The following is a 19,988-nucleotide window of genomic DNA, read 5'->3' on the forward strand; positions in this document are numbered from 1 at the left end:
TTTAAAGTTTTTGTATTCTTTACGCTATTATCTCTACATTTCTTTTGCATCATTATACAGTAAATGCTTTGTTATTTATCAGTATGAAAGTCTTAATATGAAGCTATGCAAAATGTTTATCTGTTTTATCAATGAATTAAAGCTACATAAAATAACAGCCACAGAGTTTGACTTGTAAGATTAAACAGATCGAAATTTGGAATATCGTAGCTCATACTTTGGAAGATGATACTTTAAAATTAGGATATATTAGGATAAGGAAAGTGTCGTCTATATTTTGATTCAAAGAAAATTTTTAATTGTAAACTTTGTTTAGAGGAAAGGCTCGTAAAATTTGTCTAAAAGAATTAACAACTTAATTTAAAGGCAAGAAGCATCTATGTTGTAATAATAGAATATTCCAGAAACCATGAGAATCTATCTGTGAATTGTACAGTTTGAAATAGAGCCAAGGTCTCGCCAGACATCTGTGACCTTGAAAAAGATAAGCCAAGAGCTTTGGTAGCAGAATTGGCAGGAAGCCCAGAATATGTCATTATAAATATCCAGATAAGAAAGCTTGTGTGCAGCCAGACAGAGACAATTCAGCCAGCAACAATTCTCTTCAAGGGACCAAGTAAGATACAAAATTCATTTACAGTTCCCAGGAAACAGGAGGAGTATTGTGACAGTGTGAAGAACCCAAAATGGATAAGAAGTTGTCTCGTCAGGCTAAAGACCTCGAGCAAACAGCTCTTCTCAAAGAACTGTTTGATTGTGAGTTGAGCCAGCAAAGCGGACCGACAATGCTTGGGAGGAGGTTGGAGCCAGTACCCAAAGAAGAAGTGGCTTCAACTACCAAGCAATAAGCGGACCTGTCAAGGTACTGTAGGCCTTATTCACTGGCTTAAAAGTTAATGGAACGGCAACAGATGAATGTATGTTGTAAAATCCTATTGGTGCTGTAGCAAGCAAAATGCAGAAGAAGGATACTCGATAAGCGGTATCTGAAAGTTTAGATGTGAATCCTGATGATAATATTTCCAAGGTTATAAATGTAGGAAGATCTTCAAAGGCATCTAGAGCAAGTACAGCTTCGTGTGCTTCAAGCATATCAGCTATGCATGTTAAGGTGCAAGCAGACTTGGCTACTGTCTGTGCACAACAGCAGTGGTTGAAGAATAAAATTCGTTTGAGGATAGAGAAGCTGAAATCAGGAATCAGCAACTGAAGTTACAAATGGCTGGTGAAGAACAAAATAGATAATTGCATAGTGAAAAGAAAAGAACTTGAGGAAAGACGTGCTATGAATATGGCCAAAGTGCAAGCATTAGCTCAGGCTTCTGCAAGATTTGTCACTCAAAGGGACATAACCCAAAGGGCTAGCGCCTAACCTCCTAACAGAGCTACAAGAAACAATTATACTTGAGCATGGAGCCACAGGTGTCGCTGCTAGTGCTCAGATGATAATGACCCACCCTATGGAAAGTGCCAGCAACATTCAATCTCTCCAGAGTACACAATATATGGATCTTCCCGAAAAGAGGGTATTTCAAAAAGATTCAACCATTCGAGTTGATCATACTCAACCATTGCTGAATTGGAGAACCAGCTACAAGTCGAGGATCTTGACCAATGCCATCACTTACAACTCAAGGTCCTACGCCTATGGCACCAGTTCAAGATCCATTTTATCCATTCACCTCAAGACAACCAGTCGCAAGTCATGGTGGACAAGACCATATAATATTGCTTATATAGCAAAACAATGAAATCTCTGCTATGTTAGTGCAGCAACAAGGTTCATAAGGTTTACCTAAGAAGGAAATTCTAGTTTTTAATGGAGGTCCATTGCAATATCTGACATTCATGAAGTCCTTTGAACATCCTATTGAAAGTAATACTGAAAACGCAAAAGACTGTCTGTATTACTTGGAACAGTATACTGGAGGACAGGTGAAGGAGTTAGTCAAAGGTGGCCAATATATGAATCCAGAACAAGATTTTCAAAAGGCAAAAGAATTATTGCAGCATCATTATGGGAATGAACATAAAATCGCAAGGCCCACACAGACAAGGTTCTTTCTTGGTCAACGGTAAAATCAGAGGATGCAAAGGCTTTGGAAGCATTTGCACTCTTTCTGAGAGGATGTTGTAACACAATGGGAATTTGCTTGCTAATTTGATGATTATTATAAGCAAATTGCCTTATAAGATGAAGGATTTGTGAAAAACCAAAGTTGCAGAGCTTAAGATTCTTCCCAGAAGGGACACCACTTTTAAGGACATTGTACAATTTTTGGAATGGCATTTGCATCATTACCAGCATTTGGAAATATAAAGGATACTTCAATAGTTGCAAAGGTGTAAAGAATCTAAGTCATTGTCTCAACAGAAACGAAAGGGAAGTCTTTTTGTTATTTCTGTGTCAGATACAAGCACAGGAAAGAACAAGGAAAGAGGAAGATCAGACTGTTCAGGAAAGCTGTTTGTATTGCAAAGATAAGCATGCTTTAGAAGGCTGGTTCACGATTGGAGAAAAAGTCGCATGATGAGAAATTAACCCTTTTAAAGAAGAATGAAATATAGAGGGCTCATCCAAAAGATGCTTGCTTCCCTAAGCTTGATGCCAAGATGGCGATGTTAATTGGATTAGATGTACCAAAAGCTCTCAAACCTCTAGAAGTAGTAAGGAATCAAAATGACGGACTTTATGCTGTGAGAACATTGCTTGGATGGACAATTAACGGACCATTAGGAAGAAAAATGAAGAATAATCGAGAATGTCAACAGAATTTCATTTGTGAAACTTAACGATCTGTTGGAAAAAACAGTTTAAAATTGATTTTCCTGAATGTCTCAGAGATATTCAAGAACCTTCAAAGGGGAACAAGCAGTTTCTGGATTTAGTTTCAAATTCTGTTAAACATGCTGATGGTCATTTCTGCATAGCATTGCCTTTGAAGAAGAGAAATTTGTATGCTGGATAATAAAATAATTCCAGAGCAGCGCATGCTGAATTTAAAAAGAAAAGTTCTTCCTTTAATTTGGAATATGCAAATGTCATGTTGGACATGATAGCCAAGGGTTATGTAGAAAAGGTATCAGAAGATATCTTAGAATGTAAAGATGGTAAAAAATGTTATTTAACTCATCATGGAGTTATACATCTGCAAAAGAAGAAACTATGCGTAGTATTTGATTGTAGAGCCACATTTCAAGGAGTTTTGTCGAATTCTCAACTTCTACAAGGTCCAGACTTAACCAGTACTTTAATAGGGATTCTGCTAAGATTTTGGAAAGAACCTATTGTAATTGCTGCAGTGAGGTCTCATCAAGTAAAAGTACCATCAGAAGATCATGATTTTTTACTATTGTTAAGGTGGCCTAATGAAGATTACAGTAAAAACATGATTGAATACAGAATGACATTTTATCTATTTGGAGCAATTTCGTCACCGAATTGTGCAAACTTTGCTCTCAGGAAATGTGCTGAAGATAATGAAGAGCAACTTAGTTCTCAAATTATAAACATCATCAGGAATAATTTCTTTATTGATGATTGTCTTACTTCAGTGGCTTCAGAAAAAGAAGCAATAGATCTTTATCAAGAGTTAAAGGAGATCTGTAATAAAGGAGGTTTCTTCCTTACGAAATAGATTAGCAACAGTCGACATGTGTTGGCTGTTATTCCTGAGGCAGAAAGAGCAAAAGAGATAAAACATCTTGATTTGGATTGTGACATTCTACCTGTCGAAAGAATTCTAGGGGTGCAATGGTGTGTTCAGTCTGATGTTTACAAATTCAAAATAGTTTTGAAAGAGCAGCATTTAACAAGAAGAGGTATTCTTTCGATCGTAAGCTCAATATGCGATCCTTTGGGAATATTGGCACCAGTCGTATTAATTGCCAAGAAAATTCTGCAAGAATTGTGCAGAAGATAATGTGGATGGGATGAAACTAAACCAGAATCCATTGCACAAGATTGGACTGACACTCTTAAAATGTAAGGACATTTTGAAGTCAACGGATGTTTTAAACCAACACAGTTTGGAATTGCCGCATTTGCTCAGTTACACCACTTTGCTGATGCAAGCTAAGGTGGTTTTGGTCCCGTCAGTTATTTAGTACTGCGAGATAACCAAGTGCGAGTACATTGTGGATTTGTAATGGGAAAAGCCAGACTGGCTCCATTAAAGCCAGTCACCATACCTCAAATGGAATTGACTGCTGCTACTATGGCGAGCAAAATGGACACTATGTTAAGAGGAGAATTACAGATGGAGTTAGCAGACTCTACGTTTTGGACTGATAGTACATCAGTACGTGAATACATTAATAACAAAACCACAAGGTTTCATTCCTTTGTGACTAACAGAGTTAATGAAATCAAAAAGGTTTTACGTGCTAATCAATGGACATATGTTAAAACAGTGGATAATCCAGCTGATATGGCTTCATGAGGATCAAAAGTTCAATCTTTTCTCAAAAGAGTTAACTCCTGTGTGTTCAGTCCTCAATTTCTTTTGCCATCTCAAGAAGAGTGGCCTCAAAATCTGGAAGAGTTACACTGATGTAAATACTATTCAAATATCTAATGAAAATGATCTGATCAATCAATTAATTTGCTATCACTCTTCATGGTTTCATTTGAAAAAGGCAGTAGCATGGATTCTTAGGTTAAAAACTATGCTTTTAAATCATATCAAGAAAGAGAATCTGAAGACTTGAAAGAGCTACTTAACAATTGATGAGTTGGTAAATGCTGAATTGGAAAAAATTTGTTTTTGTCAGTAAAAGATGCTTGATAAAGTGATATCAAAATTGAAGAAGAATTTGAATATTACAAAAACAAGTCATGTTTACAAGCTAAAGCCTATTCTTGTAAATGATTTATTGAGAGTAAGAGGAAGATTGGAAAAAGCAATAATACCAGAAGAAGCTACGTATGCAAGGCATAGATGGAAACAAATGCAATTTAATTTGGAAAAGATAGATTAAAGAATATCTTTCATTATTACAAGAACGACAAAAATGGTCTAAAGCTAAACACAATTTTGTATGTGGAGATATTGTAATTATCATATCAAGAAATTCTTGGTTTGCTGGTGAAAATCGTAGATACAGTTCCAGACAAGAAAGGTTGAATTCAGCAAGTGCAAGTTAAAACCAAGACTGGTTACTTAAATAGACCTATTACTAAAATCTGTCTTTTACAGGAAATTGAAAGCTTTGATTTCTAATCTTATTCTTACTTTGTGCATCTTTAATAGTAATTATTAAATATTAATCATTAATATCTATTATAATAATTATGGGCCAGAACGTAAAGGTTAAAACCTTGTGTTTTTTGTGTTGCTAATTTTGTGCTTGTCTCTGTAAGAGGACTATTGTTTGTAGTGTTACCATAGTGACGATGATGTAATATGTCTTCATATCTGCCCAGACGATCGGCTTGCCCTTGCATTCTACAGGATGTGAAGCAAGCGTGAGCACAATAAATTTTTCTTTGAATGATGTATCTCTTTAAATATCATTGTGCATTTCTTTAAAGTTTTTGTATTTCTTTAAGCTAGTATCTCTACATATCTTTTGTATCATTATGCAGTAAATGCTTTATTATTCATCATTATGAAAGTCTTAATGCGTAGCCATGCAAAATGTTTATCTGTTTTATCAATGAATTAAAGTTGCATAAAATAACAGCCACAGTGTTTGATTTTTGGATTAAAGAGAAATTCAGAATATTGTAGCTCATGCTTTAAAAGGTAATACTTTGAAATTAGGATATTGTGGCGGTATGAGCAGTGGAAGAGACACAGACACCTCGTTGAGGGTCGTTAACAACCGTTTTTATTCTAGTTCAGCATGGCCCCTTTAAGGGCAGCACGAGCTGAGTCACCTGGTGCATTGTGACATCATAATCGCTGCCCAGGGTGCACGCTGGAAGGGATGCTGGAGTCAGTGAGAAACCTCTGACGATGCCATTTCCCCGTGGCTGCCCCGCCACGTGGTGATACAAGCGGGGCCAGTTTGCTATGAGGATATGGGCTACCACACAATATTAGAATAAGGAAAGTGCCATCTATAGCTACTGTTACATCACGATTTCTCCTATTAAAATCTGTGCATTAGCTGACTGCAATTACTGCATAAGCTGGGCTGCTACAATTATCATTAGTATAACTGGCCAAGATGAGAAAAATCATCTGCATCTCAAGTCAATTTTTCTAGTAATTGAAGCTGGACAAATTGCCTGCATAGAATAAGCACGAGTACATACCGGTAATTAAATATCCTATCCTAAATTGAAAAGAAACTTACTGAAGTTAATTTTTCATTTGCACTAAAATGCGGGATCAAAAACTTACTAAACTGTAGTAGAATATTTCCTTTGGTTGTAGTTTTAAATAAGTAGCATCATTTTCACTGCCAACTTGTTGGATGCTAAATGTCCCATCCAGTGACTTCGATGAAACTGAACGTTAGCCAGAAATTAATTGCTGGCCAAAATAATACTAACTTTATTTTTATATACCGGTAGTCTTCTAAGGTAAAGTTTTAACACTTGATAATTGAGGGGAGAGGGGCAGGGTTGGCTGAAAAAGGAATAAATGTGCATGAAGGCGAAAGAAGCCACAGATGCTGTGCATGGAGAACAAAAACAGTGCTGGAAGAACTCAGTGAGTAAAGCAGCGTAAGCAGATTGTACATGTTGTGTCTGGTCGAGACCCTGCATCAGAACTAGAGGGGAAAGGAAAGATCGCCAGTGTGTCGTGGTGTGTAGTGCGGATGGATTAATGATAGGTGGGGCCAGTTGGGGAGCACTCTTGCCTCCACAGATTCTGCTTGATTTGTTGGCATATATCTTTGGATCACAATTCCCATTTTCAAGGGCAGTAATTCTTTGAGCATTACTTTCTCAATTATCTATTATCGGTATAAATATCAAATGTAGTCTGAAGTGCAGCCTCCAAAGTGTTACCAACATTATTCTTGACACATAATACTTTCCTATCAATATGTAGAAATGTGTAATTATGTCCGAGGTCTGTCAGTGATTTAAAAAAAAAATGTTCTTTGTGTTAAAATCCTTGATCTTTTTTGGCAAATACTGTTTTTAACAGGAATAACCAGATTTGACCTACTTGGAGACTTTGGAAGATTCAATTGGCTTGGGAACTTTTACATTGTACTTTCATACAACCTGTTATTTGCTGTGGTAACAACTCTGTGCCTGATCAGAAAATTTACATCTGCTGTGAGAGAAGAATTGCTTAAAGCTTTAGGTAAGGGAAATTATTACCCCCCCCCCCCCCCCCACCCCAATTCCAATATTAAAACTAAGAAGCTTAACTTCAGAATTTCCTAATTTCATCTGTGCTTGGTGTGAAAAGATCCACCTAATATTTGCGTTACCATCACACTTGGTATTGAATTAACTGGATGATGAATGGAAATGTGCTAGACCCAAGATGCATTGGCTGTTCTGGTGGATGTTATGATTAATCAGAAAGAATTACTATTTCTGGAACGTTTAATGTTAGAAAGCAAGAGAAGCATGTCCTTTTTTCAAAATATTTCATCGAAAAAGGATTGCAAATTCAATTTGAGTTCCGTGTGCATCTATAAATGTAGTTTGCATAGATTAATGCTCCTTATGGCTCACAACTGCTTTGGTAGTCTGGGGTGTTTATGTGTTCAGTTAGTGAGTTATACTGCTGCATTTGTGGTTTCCATCAACTTGAAAGTAAAATGATCACTGTGCCTAAATCTGTGTGAATGCAGAAAATCTGAAATTAAAAACAATGTGTAAGTGACATGTGTGGAGAGAGAAACCTTAGAGCTTTCTCCCTTTCCATGATCAAAATACACATTCTGGGTTGAAGTAGTTTACTTCCACTACTTGTAATTTGGATTGTTCAAAATTTGATCTTCTCTCGAATTGGAGACCAAATGGAAATCGAAGCATTACTTTGCAAAGTCCCTTTCCTCAGGTTGCCTAATCTATGGCCACCTGCCTTAAAAATTTTGCTGCCTGATCACATTTCTAATTATTCTCAACTCTGTTACTGATATGTTCCAATAAAGCTGAACACTGGCTTAAGGAAATAGACCTCATCTTTCAGCCTGGTTTTACTGAACCATCTGGGCTCAATGTTGAGTTCCACAATTTCAGATAATTAATGTTCCCATGATAAACCTACAGATACATCTATCGCCTGGAAATCTAATTGGTTTATAACCATTTCAATGTCATTTGGATGCTCCCGAATGTTGACTGTTAAGAGTTATTCCAGAGCACTGGAGAGGACACTGGGCACATGGGATTTTTTAGGTCTGTCTTGTCTTATCTGATAAATGGTGGACCTACTTAATAGGTGAATGTCTTGCCTTCATCTTTACTTCCCTGTGTTGGACCAAATTTCCAACAGAGCCCAAATGTTGTTCCTAACCTCTGTATCAGAAGTTGTGCGGTGAACAAGATGCCCCTGCCCCTTCCTGGCACATCTCTTTGTGTCGACTAGAGTTTCTGGGCAACTTTGGTTCTCCTTAACCATTCTCTTTTACTTGCATAATTTTTCTTTCACCACTTGATAGACACATGCAGCTCAAAAAAAACTTGCTGAAGTTGCTCCATTGCCTCCTATATCTTTGCTGATTCAGCTGTTTGTCCAGATACTGCTCAACTCCTCACAGCCTGTCTCCGTCATCTTAAGTAGTGTGTTCCTGATTGCAAACTCGCTCCAGATTAGATAATTGCTCCTTGGATCCCCTCTAAATCTCTCATTCCTCTGCGCATAAACCAATGCCCTTTAGTCTTGGGCACTGCTGTTGTGGGGTAAATGTTCTTGCTATCTACTCTTATCAGATTGCAACCCAAGGAACACCATCCTCTTTTGTCTCTTTTTATAATTGAATCATTCCATCCCAAGTGACCTGGTGAATCAGCTCCTCCTAATAGTTTGGGGATTAGAAATGTGGGCACTATTTCTGATGTGGCTAAAACCAGTGGTTTTATAAATTTGTACAAAGGGATCCTGAGTCTTGCTTCAGATTTTCAGCATCTGTAAAACGGTAAAAGTCCAACAATCCCGACCACACAAGGACTTGGACTTGTTGCAAATTCTCAAAATTTTTAAATTTAGTGGGCTTTTGTGTGCATGGTGCTTGGGTAAGTGCCACAGATGCACAGAAGTCGCAGAAATGATCAATTAAATGTTTATTTGCTTTGTTTGTACTTTGTATTTTATATGAAAAAGTTTAATAACCTATACAAATTTATCTGTTCATCTCTTCTTCTTTTTCCTTAAATTTGAATTTTAAAAGTACTGCCTGAGAATCCGTAAAATCCAGACCGACCCAATCCGGATTTTAGGATGTTTACTGTAACCATGAATATATTATTAATTATGTCTAGTTCTATGTGATGTGAATGTTCACAAACATTATTACACCTTTCCAAATGAGTCTGCTTTAGCAATTCAGTTGAAATGCCGAGATAATGGGTAATTGTTAATTTTAAAACTGTATGAAACTTTCTTTTCCTCTCCAGGTCTGAATAATTTCCATCTTTCAAATAGAACTCAAGACACAGAGAAGGTCCTGCACTCTGCAAACGGACATCAAAAGTCATTCTGAGATGAGAAATCTGGCAACTTCAAGGCAACTTTGTGTGTATAAAGGAGGGAGGGGAAACAACCAATTCAGCTGTATGACATTCCACTCCACTTATCTTGAATCTTAATTGCAACTTATTTCCAGCTGCTATGAAGAATCAAAGATGTTTTCAGTTGTGGGAAAATTCAAACGAGGAAAAGCACAGGAAGTAAATGTCTGGGACTCCGGCTTTGCAATCAGATTCTGAATACGACTGAATATGCTTAGCTTGGTGCAGCATTCAGATTAAGCACTACAATTAATCAAAATACGATTCTGGATCCATTTTGCTGTGATTAAAGATTTTGGGGTGATTAGTCACTGTGCCACTGAAACACATCTAGGCCCTGGACTGCTTCTTGAGTAACTGTAAATGTGCTGTTTCACAGATCTTCAGAATTCTGGCCATTTCTTGCATTGATATTGTGGAGTCATCACTGTTTTCTGCTATTAAGCTGAACCTGTGATGTTTCAGTTGAGCCAACCTGGACTCCATAGTAATACTGGTCATATTCAGCGTCTTCAGCTGAAAACACAGCAAAGTAACCTTAGCAAAAGGGAGATCTGCTCAGTTTGTTGCCTAAATTCTTCTATCATACAACAACATATCTGTTTTCATTTTTCTGTTGAATAACAAAAAAAGGTGGTTGGGTTTATTGGTTAATAAAACCCAAACAGGATTAGTAGAGGTATTAACTAAACCCATTTTTGACCCAGCAATTGTAAATCCACGTCCTTGTCATTTCCCAACACAATCTAGGTTTCTGTTGGTTCTACTCAATAGATTCAGGTGCTCTCGCGCTTATCTTCAAATGGGCTGCCCAAGAAATTTGAAATGAATGTTTGACGATTCTGCCTGGCTTTTCCATACTAATGTATGAAGCAGCTAAGAATTTATATCCTGCTTTTTCCAGGTATAACTTTTGTTTATAATTTCCCTAAATCAATAATGGTGTCATTTATTGTATCAATATCTTTAGATTATTCACCGACAGTGCAATAATGGCTTACAGCATGTCATTATTAAATAGTTGTAATGGAGACCACTTGAGGAGATGCAAATCTTTTGAGGATTTGCCATTTGAATGAAAGGTAAGTAGCCACAAATTATGCCAATTGGGAATGATGTAGAAAGATCTTGTATCAGTTTGGTGAAGCCCATTTTGAAAGTCTTTCCTGTAACAATTTGATTTCTGACTCACTAACACTGTAAAACTGAATTTCGAAGGGGAAGAAAACGAGGAATACTGGTTCATTATACTTTTCTCTTGTGATCTCTTGGAAATCTATAAACATGAAATTTACCTAGTCTGATCCTAATCTGAAAGGAAACCTGAAGGGGAAATCCAAAAGTATAGATATCCATATTATTATATTTACCGATTAACTTGTACGGTTGGGATGGGAAGAGCGAGAGGAACAAATTCAAAAATGTTTAAAATATGGAATACCTGTATTGAGGCTTCACAAAAGATCCTTGTTACTAATGATTAATTTGGGATGATGTCAGAAATGGAAATTGACATCCCTGAATTCACTTCTTACCATTCATAAACAGTTCTTCAAAATACTTTGTTAATTGTAAAGGGAAAAGGATACCTAAAGGAAGAGCTGTATAACCACAAGTTTGTTCTCAATTCTGGCATCTTGTTTAATGGCAGTTTTAAAGATTAATTCCTATTTAGTGCTATATTTTAATTGCTCTTTTGTTATGTTTCAGGATCCAACTAAAAATGAATTGTTTGAGATTGGGTGTCATGGTTTATTGAGGATTTAAAAAAAAATCAAATTAGTTTTAAAATGAATGCTATTATTTTACAAGGTGGGGAATTAGGGCATTTGTTCTGGTCTATTGTCAGAGCATTGGGCTTTAAAATAACGCCCATTGCATCAAGATGAGATGTACTGCTTGAATTGATTTGAAGATGCTGATCACATTCTGTTCTATGGCCTTGGTTACCCTGGTTACCTTGCATCAAGGTTAAATACTGGTTCTGTTTACGTTAACTGGTCCATTTTGATAAAAAAACTCTTTCTGTGGATTAAGCGAAATGTAGTTAGGAAATAATTAGAAACATCACCAGTGCCTGACAGTCCATCCACATAAGCATTTATTTTAGCGATAGAACCGGAAGGATACATTGTGAAGTGAATTTTATGCTCGTGGATCTGTGGTAAAAAATGTATTCCACTACAATCTTCAAAGATTGCCTTTCTGGCTAATTTGCAATATTTGAAAAGTTTAGTCGCTAAACATGATGGTGATTCAACAAGTTGATGAGATGCTTAAATAGTTTTTGACCCAGCGTTTACTGCAATACAAACCGTATAATATATTGCATATTCTTAATTCTACTTAATTGTCACTCATTGAACCTTATATGTAACAATGGTTGCCTAATTCGGGCAGAAAATGCCCTCCATGGGATGGCTTTGTTCTTGGCGGAACCTCATAAAATTGCGCAGGGATCACTGCGGAAAGAAAATCCGAGTCCATCAAGCCTTTTCAGATTATCAGCAAACGCTGACACGTGTCCACCTTACTGGAGCAGACTCAAGGATGTAGCATATTTAGGGGAAAGCGAAGCCATGCTGCTGTTTTCCTCAAAAGTCCAAATAATTTTAGTATGACTTGATTTGATTTGAATCCAAAATCAATACTTGTAGCTTTTGTCTTTTTTTTTCAACAACAGTGGATACGAAGATGTGGGGTTAACGTGACAGTCTTTGTGGCTGACTTGCTGTTTGTAGGACCCAAGAACACTGCTTTCTTGTACTCTTTTAAGAAGAATTTGTTGCATGCTGATAGTCGACATATATCATTTACATAAAGTTTTACATTCCCGAGAGAGGAGCAAGAAGCAGTGTTCAATCCATTGAATTTGAGGCACTTTTTACCTGAGAGAGATACAGCACATTAGCAGGCAGGCGGTTGATGTTTTGTTAATTGAACTCCATGATAGAAAAGTGTATCTTGTGGGAATATAAACTATTTTCAGTTTGCATCATCAGCTCAGGAAGAGTTAAGTGAGGGAGCTGATCATTGCGTTTGCCTTCTCATTCAGCCCTGCTGGTTTACGGAGGCTGGCTGCTTCTTAAGAGGATGTCCACAGAGGTCATTCTCACCAAACTTGAATTTGAAAAGCCAATGACCTTTCAATGAATTTGAGGGCACAAAGTGAAATAAACACTGCCTATCGGCCAACCTATTCACCTACATTCAAATGGTAACTTGTGAATCTGAAATAAAATACAAGTTACAGTAACAGGCAACCATGGAGCTATTTACAGACAAACTTTGGATTTGGTGCAGTAACAGCTACGGTTTTTAGACTGCAATATTGGACATGATTACTGCCCATGTGGTCATTCACACTGGGCATCTTTTTTGACGGCGAGTACCTGAATGCAACAGTCTCGAGGGTTGGGCATGCAGTAGAGTGGATGACTGTCAACAGACTTTTCTGGTATGATTTACGCTGCAGGCTTCCTCCAAAATGTTGTAGAGGTCCTGCAGGATAAATGGCAGTGCAGGAATTGACTCAAAATTTCTGCATATTCCTTTTAAGACTGCCCGTGGAGTGGCAAAATTCCTTGATTGTGTGTAACATGCCTGCAGCCTAAAAACCAGAAACGAAATAAAAGCATCTGAAATCCCACAATTTCGCTTTTGTTACTTAATTTTTCTCAGCCTCTCACCCTCAGGAAATCCTGCATGTTTAATTTGATATTGCTACTGAAAGCAGAAGATCTGAGTATGATGAATCAGTTGAATTAACTCAGTCGTTGTGTACAATTATTTAGTGACCAAAAAGGCCTACTGTGTGGTGTCAGTTATGAATTTTCCAACCTCTTACCTATAATTTCTTTAATGATAAATATACTGTGATTTATTTTCCTCCTCACCTCTCAATTCAGTATTGTTTTATTGAGTTTCTATTGTATTTTTGTTGCAATATTTTTCGTGTACATTTTGTTCATTTTTCATATATTGCTCTTTATTGTCTTATGTACTGTGATCTGACATGTAGAAATATTTTCCTGTCCTATTACAATTACAGGGAAATAGAAAAATGAAGATAGTTTTGAGTAAACGTAGAATGAACAATTTATGTGATGTCAGTAAAATTCCTGTTGGATAAAGGTCATGGTTGTAACTGTGTGCACAATACAGACATTATTTATCCGGCACCCATGCCCTATTGGATTACTGGCGAAAAAATAAACAAGTACGTATTGTGAGCTTATTTCATATGTTTATAGTAAATCCACCCAGTTCAAATGTGAAAATTGTTCTGATGACTTGGCTGTGAAGCAACACCTCAGATCGTTTCCTCTTGTGAATAATATTCATTTTGGGAGTGAAGGATTGCACTTTGATGAATTGGCAGCTGCATATTTCTTTTTGTTACCAGCTACAAAGTCGTAAATACAACCTTGCATAGAGTCCTGTTTGTTTAAGTTCAATGGATGTAAACCATTGCTTTCAAAAACACCTCCTCCGGTTATTTAGATAGAATACCACAGGGGTATTGAAAAGTGTTGATTTTTCTGAACATTGCATTCAAGTTAAAAATGGATGGTGACATCTCATCAAGGATTTAGATTGAAAAGGATCCAAGTACATAAACAAACATTTTCTTATTAACGGTTTGCAGTCTGAGTAATATTTTTGGTCCACTAATGTAAGTTGCTATATTGAACAAGATTAGTTGGAAATAAAGCACAAGCATTTGTTTTACTGTTGTATTAGTTTGCTACTTAAGTCACTGGTTTTAACTTTATTTTTGTGTTAAGCTTTAAGCATTTGCATCTTGATGGAATCACAAGAGTTACTTTCATTGCTTGCCTATATTTTTGTATAGATTGTTTTCTCATGACGACTACATCCCCCAAATTAATATTGGAGATGTTCATAGATTGTTCAGCAGTCATTTTGCTCATCATCTCCAGAGATTTTATTTTTAAATTGAAGTGCAGAAGTTAAATCTTGTGTTGGAGTGGTAGGGTAGGGAAGATGAGTGGCATTTAAACACTAGTTTTGAATCCAGTCTCAGCTGTTGGTATGAAAACTCTTTTGGAATGTCATCCTGCCCTTAATTTGATGACAAATTAGTGACTGCCCAAATTAGCATAACATTACAATTGGATTTATTACACATTGTTCTAACGCAAACTTTATTCTTCTTCAAAATTTATTGAGATGCGACTTGCTGAAATTTCCAGTAGCTGCCAATTCATTAGTTAGGCTATTAATTTTGATATCTTGATTACAGATCCTATATGTTCTTGTTGACATTTGTGTGTTAGTCTTGTTTCATTGTTGGAACTGAGAATGTATCATCCACATTTATTTTGTAAAATAGTTTGTAGTCAAAGCTTGCATTGTGACTCTTGTGTTTACAATAAATTCAATTAACTGTTTGAGATGCTTTTCCACTTTTATGCAATTTGTCACCAGAGTATGTAGAAAACTGCAACACATGAGATGAATTGTATGTTTCAAACAGTACAAAGTTGTGCAAATTGGGGATATACTGTATGACTAATTTATGATGCACACAGTTTAAACCCACCTCTTATTTGAGTTTGAGGTTCCCTGGAAGAAAAACCAAGATATTCCAAATGCTAGCTTTTCATAATTGCCTTCATACTGTGCACAATGAAAGGCCTTTATTTACACCAAGTGCTGCATTAACAGAATTCAGAAATATAGTTACAATTCAATTTGTATTTTCAATCAATGATCCTTTGTGGATAATCTCCAAAGTTCACATGACATACCTTAATGAAAGAATATTGCAACAGGGAATCTTGATGACTTGATTTTCAGTTTCAGAAAATGTCTAATGCCATTGTGAAAAATCTCTCAATCTACAGGCTCAAAAGGTAACCCAATAAATAGTTTAAATACCCCACAAGGTTTCCTTCCATTTTCTGTTAAAATCGTCAAGCAATTTCATGCCATATTGAAATATTTAATTTGGCTGGGCTGCCCTGAGCTCTACAAATCATAATCCTGGTCACCTGTCTCCATTTTATCTTATAAACCTAATGTAGCTCTCAATATTTCTATTATTTCAAATATTTAAAAATCTATAATTTTGAACGAAGAATGGTCATCTTTACTATCTCAGCAAGTCAGTTAGCATGTTGGAGAGAGGAATCGAGTTAGGCAGGAGAATGGAGTTGAGAGGAAAAAAATATCAGCTATGATTTGTATTGTGGAGAAAACTCAATGGGTCAAATGGCCGTTTTCTTGAAATGTTTCCAAATTTTGATTTATCATGAAACATTAGCACTGAATTTATGGATGTTGAGTGGTTCCAATATTTTTGTTTAATTGTTCCATCAATCTTAGTGTTTTGGTCATGTTTATTTAACTATTCCTCATGAGTTGTACTAATTTCATACCTGATAAAACATTTGGGAAGAGAAAGGTATTTTAACAGCCTTGTGTGACAGTTTCTGTTTTAACATAAAAGTTATGGTGAAACAGTTTGATAAAGATGTGATCATTGATTTTGCTGCTCATTATATTACAGGGGTTAAGACGACTTTATTTGCATTCATTCCACTGGCCTCTTAAACACTTCCGCCCATTTCATTTTTGCCCATTCATTACCATGTACCTGATGAGTAATTATGTTAGATAGATAAACCAATTGAGCCTTTGGAAATTTTTAAATTAATTTCACTTAAATCTCTGTCTCCATATGCAATCTTTCATGCCTTTACGGTGATAATGCCCTGTTTTGTTTCCTTCCTCAGGTCGAAAGTATCAAGATCAAACAATAACTATGTTTCGATTGTTTGGCTTCAGCTCTAATTCCAAAATATTTTTCTGCCATATTTTGCCTAAGTATCTGCTCAGAATATTTTAGGTGTTGCTTCCTTGTATGAGATAGACACGTGGATGTGCAAGGAATGCAGAGATCTGAATTGTGTACAGGCAAAATGACTCCAGTTTAATTCAACGTCATATTTGGTCCAGACATCGTGGGCTGAAGGTTCTATTCATGAGCTGTACTGTTCTATTTAGATAAGTATTTTACAAACTAAAGGCTGCAAAAACTTGACGAATATATTCAAAATGGCGGAAACAACCGTTGTTATTTTGTGTCGTGACAATTTTTTTTCTTTCCTCGATTCTAATAAAGCTTTCCTTAAATGTTCAACAACAGCAGAACTTGAGAGCATTTTCAATATAACCTTTTGTAATGCCATAGTCAGCAGTATTTTCCAAGACATCACTTGGGTATTTGCAAGAATTGTAACATTGTATTGAGGCAGGAATGGAATTGATGTGGTATTTGTTCAGGACTGGAGAGTGGCCCATTAAATAAATGCCTCATTTCTAAGTCTGGTCATTTGTTATATCTTCACCATAAGCTGAAAAAGACAGCTAAGTTCTTGATAAAGGACTGGTGATTACAGAATAGCTTTCAGGCTTGTCGATACAAAATGATGCAATTGGTAGAGTAATTAAAGTAAAAGTTTTGCCATAATTGTATAATGAAAGAGGGGCATAATTCGAGTTGAGCTCTTAATGGAATTTGGAAATTATTTTTGAAGAAATGTGTAATAATGACCAGGAGAGAGGCTGCCTGGGGAACTTTCTTAGTATTTGTGGAACGAGATATGTGGATCATTATGAATCTTGAATAATGGAAAATTTAATCTGCAAGAGAGTGTTTTAAAGAATCCAGCAGAGTGTGGGTGGAATGTTTATGCTGCAATGGAGAGTAGAATAAACAGATTTAATATGTGAAGCAGTAGGAAATCGAGCACAAGTTTCAAGTTGACCATAGATCATAATTGAAAAAGGTAGTTGAAGATAGGTAATATAATTGGAGTTCATTATGGTAAAAGAACATTTTCTCTAAGCTCAAAACTTAAAATCTTGGCATTTCAGTTATATAAAATTAAATTTTGCAAGTGAGATCCAAGTGGAACTGGAATAATCTTAAAATTGATTTGACATGTTATCTTTATTGAAAACTCAAATGAACAGAGATAGACATTACACGTTTTGATTTTTTTTCACCCTCACTGAAGTAAATTACAATTTTTGTTTTCTAATGGAAAGCAAATGGGTTAGTTTTTTTCCTGGACAGAATAGAAATTTACGGTATCACTCAAAAATCTTTTTTTCATAGGTTGACCGGCATAATGGGCAAATGTGTTCTTCTCCCTCTGAGAACTCCTCAAAGGCCTTCAAGCAAGTGTGGTGGAAAGTGTGCGAGCAAGACAGCAGCACTGTTTGCCGCACCAGTGAATCACTTTTCTCTCCTCTGTCAGGTCCTTCAGCTTGGTACGTTGCATTGCTTGAGTGACCCAGCGGAGTGATGCATATTGGACAATCAAATACCTCCCTCTGGATTGCCTGAGGGAAGATTAAAAAAAAACGGCAGGAGAACAAGGAATTTGAATTTCCCATTATAAAAACTCTATTAAATGTCGAATGAAGTTCATGTTGTTAAAAATAAACTTTTTTCTGCTACTTGTTCAATGTATCATCAGTCCCTCTTTTAAAAAAAAGGTTAATTCTTCGGTGATTCAAGGTCTCCTGTATTTAATTAAGATTTCCACATTTGTTCATGCCTTTTCTAACGTCCTAGTGATACTGAGCACAGAACAATGTCCTCATGTGTTGCTAAATAGTGGAACACTGCTTGTTTATTTGTAACCACCTAAATGTCTCTTCCTTTGACCTACTCAACTTCTCCAAATTATTTATGAAATTGGCTGTGGCCAGGAGAAACATTCTAAATTCTATGAAAAAAAAATATAATTCACAAGTTAAGATTTTCAGACGGTCAAGTTGTAGTCCAATGGGATTATCAGTGTTCAATTTGTTACCCTGCAGTAATAATAAAGCAAGCATAATCTAGATACATTTGAGTTGATCAAAGACCAATTAAAGATTTATTTTTAATTTACATGGACATTGTCATTCCAAATAATTTTGCCTTTTACCTAGTTCTCACATGAATAACTTTGTGCAACAGAAATCGTGCTGGCACGCTACTTAATTTATGCAAGTATTTGTGATAGTACAATGTTTTAACAACTTCCTAATGTCAGCACTGTGACTCAATATCTTTGAACAGCTCGTGTTTAACATCGTGATTTTTCCTTAGGAAATCAAAGAAATATATATGCTAATTTTCCTCCTCTTCCTTCTCCCCTCAATGGTGCAATTCCCTGGAGTTCTAACTGGAAGTGTGACTAAGAGTGCCAGCATTATCGGTTTTAGCACATTAGCCGAGCTGAGAAGCTCCAATATTAGCAAGAACTGGGGCTGGAAATCCATGACTATTGCTTCAGTGCTCATATAGCAGTAGGAATATTCCAAGCTTTGGGGTCAGCAGTAGTTTACTGGTAAGTTATTACTTTTTCTGGTTCTCTGAGCCAATAATAAAAATGTGGGTGGTGGGAGAGTACAGGTTAAAACAATCTGTCCTGTATGAGACCTTGGTTGGCTTAGCGTGGCGGAGGCACAACATTCCATTGAATGGTTTTCCAAGTTCAACATCGTTAGAACATTTTATTAGTTACTTTCTGAATGGCGAGCAAATAAAATGAAATGGAAAGCCCTTAATCTGTTGGAAAGTTCATCAAAAATTGCTGGTATTTGGGGAGTTCTCCATTTTCCAACATCTCATCCAGTTTCTATTTCATTATCATGGCGGTTTGAATAGATGTTCTGGAGACCAAGAAATCCTTGGATGTTACAGAAAATGGAAACCTAACATCATGTCTTTCTATTTGTGTGTAAACATTATCACCCCTAAAACATCTTTCTAAATTCAGAGGTGAATGTTTGCAAGAATATCTGTTCAGCAGTGAAATTCTCAATGTTAGTAGCTGTTCCAAAACCTCCATAATCAAACAAAAACACTTTTCATTACTGACCTTCAGCTGTATTTGCTCCCATTTCTCTTCTGTTACGTTGTTGCTTTGCCTCTCAAATTGCCGCAGCACGTTTCTGCTTGTGGCCACTGAGTGGTCAATTTCAGAAAAAAGTTCATCAATATTTATGATGCACGATCTCACTAACCTGTCGTTAATCTCTCGCAACTGTGGAAATTAAAAATAAAGGTTCCGCTGATGAGCAGACTGCTGGTGGAAACTGAACTTGCCACCCCAATTCTATAAGTAAATGGAACTTTTGTAAGTGTTGGAAATCTAAGTGCCGTGTTTAAAAGGCACAGGAGGCCAAACAGCATCTGTGGAGAGAGACAGAGTTAACATTTCAGGTGATCAAAACTAGGAAAAGTTAGGGATAAAACAAGTTGAAGAGAACAGGGGGTGGAGATGACCAAAGGAAGGGTGGCTCATGGCGG

General features: G+C 36.4%; 2 protein-coding genes across 23 annotated transcripts in view; one reads left to right on the forward strand and one right to left on the reverse strand.

The window, feature by feature from the left end:
* lmbr1 (limb development membrane protein 1) overlaps window positions 1-15,063 on the forward strand; it is a 305,384-nt gene extending 290,321 nt beyond the window's left edge. For 9 of the 19 annotated variants that reach the window (XM_069914758.1, XM_069914753.1, XM_069914749.1 and 6 more), the window contains 2 exons: window positions 7,107-7,268; window positions 9,564-15,063. In XM_069914758.1, the coding sequence (XP_069770859.1) occupies window positions 7,107-7,268; window positions 9,564-9,727 (326 nt within the window). In that variant the 3' untranslated portion in view covers window positions 9,728-15,063. Of the gene's footprint in view, window positions 1-5,425; window positions 5,468-7,106; window positions 7,269-9,535 lie in introns of those variants that run through there. The other 10 variants (XM_069914754.1, XM_069914756.1, XM_069914759.1 and 7 more) reach the window with 8 other exon arrangements.
* Window positions 15,064-17,611: 2,548 nt separating this feature from the next.
* Window positions 17,612-19,988, reverse strand: part of rnf32 (ring finger protein 32) — a 55,711-nt gene continuing 53,334 nt past the window's right edge. For 3 of the 4 annotated variants that reach the window (XM_069914769.1, XM_069914770.1, XM_069914771.1), the window contains exons 8-9: window positions 19,558-19,722; window positions 17,612-18,025 (exon numbers count right to left, since the gene is read on the reverse strand). In XM_069914769.1, the coding sequence (XP_069770870.1) occupies window positions 17,774-18,025; window positions 19,558-19,722 (417 nt within the window). In that variant the 3' untranslated portion in view covers window positions 17,612-17,773. The remainder of the gene's footprint in view (window positions 18,026-19,557; window positions 19,723-19,988) is intronic. The other variant, XM_069914772.1, reaches the window with a different exon arrangement.

The sequence above is a fragment of the Narcine bancroftii genome, chromosome 1 (assembly GCF_036971445.1).
Source record: "Narcine bancroftii isolate sNarBan1 chromosome 1, sNarBan1.hap1, whole genome shotgun sequence".
Classification (NCBI taxonomy): Eukaryota; Metazoa; Chordata; class Chondrichthyes; order Torpediniformes; family Narcinidae; genus Narcine; species Narcine bancroftii.